The sequence below is a fragment of the Hipposideros armiger genome, unplaced genomic scaffold (genome assembly GCF_001890085.2).
Source record: "Hipposideros armiger isolate ML-2016 unplaced genomic scaffold, ASM189008v1 scaffold_239, whole genome shotgun sequence".
In the NCBI taxonomy this organism is placed as follows: domain Eukaryota; kingdom Metazoa; phylum Chordata; class Mammalia; order Chiroptera; family Hipposideridae; genus Hipposideros; species Hipposideros armiger.
This window is the reverse complement of record NW_017731589.1, coordinates 69,331-74,992: the sequence shown is the minus strand read 5'-3', so window position 1 is coordinate 74,992 and position 5,662 is coordinate 69,331. Positions and strand designations below refer to the sequence as shown.

General features: G+C 56.6%; 1 protein-coding gene across 9 annotated transcripts in view; it reads left to right on the top strand.

Moving 5' to 3' along the window:
• Window positions 1–5,662, top strand: part of ZNF746 (zinc finger protein 746) — a 69,282-nt gene that overhangs the window by 48,378 nt on the left and 15,242 nt on the right. For 6 of the 9 annotated variants that reach the window (XM_019655410.1, XM_019655409.1, XM_019655408.1 and 3 more), the window contains 3 exons: window positions 2,635–2,934; window positions 3,019–3,145; window positions 4,069–4,182. In XM_019655410.1, the coding sequence (XP_019510955.1) occupies window positions 2,635–2,934; window positions 3,019–3,145; window positions 4,069–4,182 (541 nt within the window). Of the gene's footprint in view, window positions 1–2,224; window positions 2,480–2,634; window positions 2,935–3,018; window positions 3,146–4,068; window positions 4,183–5,662 lie in introns of those variants that run through there. The other 3 variants (XM_019655413.1, XM_019655412.1, XM_019655416.1) reach the window with 2 other exon arrangements.

Sequence of the window (5,662 nt, the reverse complement as noted above, 5' to 3'; positions counted from 1 at the left end):
GGCCGTCCCCGCCCCACAGGCCGCCCCTCGCCTCGCTCCTGCGGCCCTCCTCGGCTTCCTGCCCCCGCCCCATCCGCGGGCCCCCTCGTCTCGGCGCCCCCTCGCCCTCCCCGCGTCTCCTTTCTCTGCCCACCGCTCTGCCCTGCGCTCCCTGCCCCCCAGCTCCCCCCAGCGGCCTGGTGGCACCTGGGAGGTGTCCGAAGCGGCTTGGATTCCACGGACGCCGAGCGCCCTCGGAGTGCCCGGCCCGCTGGGGTCCGGGCGGGAGACAGCTGCCCGCGTTCGTAGCAGCAGGCCGGGCACCGGCCCCGTGAGGCATGACTTTGTCCTCGCCACAAACCTAGAGAGTGAGGCACCCCTTCTCTCCGTCGTGCAAACGGAAAACCCGAGGCCTAGAGAAAGTTCCCCGGCCCGGGGTTGCACAGCTAGAAAGTGTGTGAAAAGACACGGTCTCTCACTGTGGGCAGCAGACAGGTACACGGGCGACGGTAGTGCGAAAATGGCAGGGAGGCAGGGGAAGGAGAGGGCAGGGGCCGGCCTCTGATTTGAGCTGAGCTCTCAGGGAAGGCGAGGATTTCAGGTGGGGAGCATGGCTGGGGCACGGAGATGGGCAATGCCCGGCCTGGTCGAGGACCGGAAAGGTGTCCCTGCACCTGGTCAGCAGGCGTTGGGAGAGGAGGCTGTCGGGAGAGTTGCAAGGAGCGTCAATACCTGGCCTTCATCACGGCGGCGAGGTGCTGTTGATGGAGCCGGAGTTCTCTGACCATCATCAGCTCCTCTCAAGCCACGCGTTTTCTGCTTCCCTGGCAGGAGTCTGGGGACAGCCCCGTATCACCCGGCCACCATTTAGTAAGGAGCTGGGCTTGAGCAGAAACCATCTCCACCTCCCACCAAGTGGCGTGAGGGCCTTTCCACCGGGCGCCATGGCCCTGTGAAAGTGCTAAGAGACCCGGTGCCCTTATTGTTTGTAAAGTAGGAGTTTACCCAGATGCCCTTTCCTGCAACCCAGAGATGGTCACGATGGCAGTCAGGTGCACTTGGACGCGGAGTGAGTAGGACTTCAGTGGAGGGAAAGCTGGGTGGTGAAGTGACAGGATCCATCTGGAGCAAACTCTGGGCAGGAGGTGCCAGCCTCAGGGCACAACACCTGCCTCTGGAACGCAGGAGTCCCGCCCGCATCCTTTTGTTGCCCTCCCAAGCTCTCCCCTGTCCAGCTCCTCCCAGACCTTGGTGTGCATCTCAAGCCCTTCTTCAGGTCGGAGGACATCTGGTCCAGCCTCCCTGCAGACAACCCGATTCTCTGACGCTCCGGAATCCGTGACGGTTTTTTTGGCCTCTGCCGAAACTCTCCTTGTCACTGTTTTCTGAGGTGTCCACCCATGTTCTAGTTCTCAGTGACTTTCTCTAAATGAATCCACATTGTTTTCTGGTAGTCACTTTATTTTGCAAATAGTCACCAACCATTTGTTGAGGAATCATTTTCAGAACGTTGTCAGGAACTGTTGATCTTCAGCTGCTGCTGGAGAAAATGCACCAGTAGCGGGACCCCCTCTCTGACCACTGGGTTAGACCTTCAGATGTGGGTGTGGGTGGGTCAGTTGGTCCAGGCTCCACTCAAAGCAAAAAAAATGTGCCCTTTCCCCAGTTTCCCCAGCTGCCGGTCATTTAAGCCACTGTGTGAATTTTCCAGCGACGGGGAAGTCACTGGTTGGGGAAGCTCCCCACCCCCCCCTTTATGGTGGTTGCTGCACGTATAAAATCTAATCTAATGGCATGTGTCTTACCATCCCCACCAGTCGCTGATCCTGGGGCAGCTACAAGAATGTCTGAGACCATAGTTCTCCCCTTGGGCAGGAAGGATGGGTGAGAAAAAGTCGATCTCAGGAGGTCCAGGGGACTCGTGTTGTATCAAAAAGTCTAACTCTTGGCTGGTGGAGATTTGTAGTAATGGTGATTTTTAGTTTGGGGGAGGGATGGGTGGTGACTGAGGAAGAGACAAAATCGGATGGTCCTACGGGGAGAGGAATTAGCCATTAGATTTTTATGTTTATTAAAAAGAGACACGAGATGCTTAAAAGAAAGTGGTTGAGCAGTGCTCTTGTTTGTGCTGTTTCAATGAGCCAGCTGATTTTTTTTTGCTAGGTCATCGTCAGTCGTCAGTAGAGTTCCTGTGCGATTGTGATGGGAGGTGCTGGCTGGGCTCTAGGAAATCTGCAGTTTACTATTTCTCCACTCGAACACCCTAGCAGAGCTCAGCCACCGTTTATGAGCAGAATGGCCCTGAGCAGCTGCCGCGCGTGGGCCATGCACTATGCTGTGAACAGGGGCTTTGCTGCCTTCAGGGCTGGTAGAGGTGGATGCAGGAGGTGACTCTGTAGGGTGGTGAGTGCCACCATAGGGGGTCTGCACAGCGTGCTGCACAGGCCTGGAAGGAAGGCATCCACCCAGACTTAGGCGATATCTGCGACACCCAGAGGAGGTGATTGGTAGGCTGAGATCTGGCATGTGGCACAGGGCACCCCCACCTTCCATGTATGGGCTGCTGCCCCCAGCCCACCTCCCCCATGCCTAGGGGAGTCGGGCTCACAGCTGGTGGAATAACTGATACTGATCTTCTGTCTTTGTTTCTGAAAGATTTCTCCGTGGACGATGGCAGCTACAATTCAGGCCATGGAGAGGAAGATCGAATCGCAGGCTGCCCGCTTGCTCTCCTTAGAAGGTCGAACTGGCATGGCCGAGAAGAAGCTGGCCGACTGTGAGAAGACGACCTTGGAGTTCGGGAACCAGCTGGAGGGCAAGTGGGCCGTGCTGGGGACCCTGCTGCAGGAGTACGGGCTGCTGCAGAGGCGGCTGGAGAACATGGAGAACCTGCTGAGGAACAGGAACTTCTGGGTCCTGCGGCTCCCCCCGGGCAGCAAGGGGGAGGCCCCCAAGGTAAGCCTGGGCACCTGGGGTGGGACAGCCGGAGGGGCCGTGCCTGTCAGTGTGGGTGAGTATGCATGACACTTGTGGTTCCAGGTGCCCGTGGCTTTGGATGACATGGCTGTCTATTTCTCTGAGCAGGAGTGGGGCAAGCTGGACGAGTGGCAGAAGGAGCTCTATAAGCACGTGATGAGGGGCAACTACGAGACGCTGGTCTCCCTGGGTAAGGCCTGATACTCATGTCTCTGTGATTTGGGGAGTCCTCAGGCCTCCCTCTTCATGCCAGTGGGTTTTATCACAAAGGTGTATCACTATAAACTTGGACCATGCAAAGCGTTATCTCCTCCTCTCCCTAAAGATGAGCGTTGGGTGAGTGAGTCGAAGGGTCCCTTCTACATGGCAAACTTCATGGGCTGCCGACCGTGGTCGGGCGGCCCTCCCAGCCAGGCTTGCAGCATGGCCGCTTCCCTTCTCCTGCTGAGACGTGGCGTGGAGAAGGCGCCGACCATTCTCAGATCCTGGGCGTCATGGCCCACATTGGAGAAGGACTCACTCCTGCAGCCTCCTCTGACGGAGCTGTGCGGCCTTGAGTGCCGCTCCTCCGGGTCTGTGGAGGATACGGGCAGACCATGCTTGCAGCCAGTCCAGTCTCCATGCTAGAGACTTCGTTCCCCCAGGCGCTAACCCATGAGGAGAAGAAGGCCTGGGCTGTGTCTTCCTGGGCTTATTTCCTCTTGGGATGTTTCTGTGTGACCCCAGATCTGGAGGCAGCGAGGCACCCTTGGTGAGGATGGGAGCAGGTGCAGGAATGATGTTATATTTCAGTTTGCAGAAATGTACTGCTTCTTAATGTGGAGACTCTATACCACAGTTTTTTCGCCTTGGTACTGTGACATTTCAGGCCAGGTGACTCTGCTGTGGGCGTGCTCGCCTCCACCCCCCAGGCGCCAGTAGCACCTCTCTCCCAGCCCCCAGTCGTGACAACCAAACATGTCTCCCTGGGGCACAAAATTGCCTGTGGTTGAGAACCACTGTTCTACACCAATCAAGACATTTTGTTTCTTGGCCATTCTTGGTTTCCCAGCTACCTGTCCCCAACTCTGAAGGGAACCACGTGGCAAAGCTGACCTTTCTCTCTCTCCACAGACTACGCCGTCTCCAAGCCCGAGGTCCTCTCCCAGACTGAGCATGGGAAGGAGCCGTGCAGCTGGCGCCGCGCTGGCCCCAAGGTTCCCGATGTCCCTGTGGACCCAAGTCCAGGTGAGGGACTGCGAGGAGGCCAGGCTGACACCGGGCATTTAGGCAGAAACGGAAGTCAAGGGCCAGGGAGAGCGTTGCCTTCTAAGTTTTATTTTTCAGTTGAGTTTTGACCCAGTGTTCAGCTAACACTCTGGGAACACTTCCCAGTGTGGAAACAGACAGGAAACCCAGTCTTGGAGGAAAGAGACAGAGCCAGTGGCTCTGGGTTAGGGGAAGTGAAGGATGGACACTGATAGGGAAGGAAGGAGTCTGTTAAAGTCAAAATGTAAGTCATTCGTAGCTTTACGAAGAGCCAGCTTCCATCCAAGACCCAAAGCTCATTTTAATCCATTAGTAGCCACAGAACGTTAACCCGTTAGCCACATGCTAACCCCATGTTTCGATATGATTTAGAACCACGGATTTATTTAAAGTGCATCTGGGTACCTGCTCTCACTCTCAGACTTTCCTGGAGCTAGTCAGCACCTCTGAAGGTTAAGGAAAGGACAGTGGATACATGAGACAGGCCACGTGACTGAAGCCGCCTGACCAGGGAACCCCGCCTCCTCCACAAGACCCCCTTGCCTGTGCCCCCTGCCTTGGTTTCCCTCTCATTTGAACACCTGTGTTACTAAAAAGTCTTACCCTGATTAATTCGTGATGACCGAAGTGCCTTCCACGTTTGCTGTTTCATCACAGTTAGCTTTTTACTTTTCCAAGGGCAGACCGTGTACAGAACGGACTGCATCATCAGCGGTCAGGAGAGCACTCACTGGTTTAGGTGCCAAGGACGGTCCGAAAGCTAGAGGACAAAATGACCAAAAGAGGGTTATGACACAGGCTGCTTCCATCTTCTTAGCCTGGGCGGGAGGTTCACGGAGGGCTTGTTTTATTACATTTATAACGTACGTGGAAGTCTCTCGGTTTCCACACTGACATTAATGAGAGTGAAGAGGGGCCTGGAAAAATGGTGGCTGCTGGTGAGACCCTCACCATGTCCTGCCCTGTGACACTCAGACTCCACTCTGCCTGGAGCCTGTCATCTTGAATCCCGTGTGGCCTTATCCCCGCCCACCTCAGTGCAAGAAGCCGGCACCCCCAGTCACTCCTCTGGGTGTGGTGCAGCCCCTGTCAGACCTCCTCTCCCGCTTCTCTCCAGCCCCTGATCCCCCAGCTGTGCTTTGTGGCACTCAGTCCTCAGCGAGACCCCCAACCCTCGGGCTCTTCCCGGAGTGTCCCCGTCTGCGTTTGCTCAGATGAGACTTGGTTCCCACGGGAGCCCTGTGTCTCCCCTGCAGCCCTGCCCTTCCCCACGGCCCTCTGCCCAGGCCTGGCAGGGGCCGGTGCCCTGGCTCCTCGGTCCCTCTGCGCCAGACTCCCCCTCCTCCCTGGAACATGCACCTTTGAATCAAATGCCTCCTGTCTCCTGTCTTCTGCAGACCTCTGAGCCTCCCTCACCCTTATCTCTGCTGCCGCCATCATTCTTTTTTTTTTTTTTTTT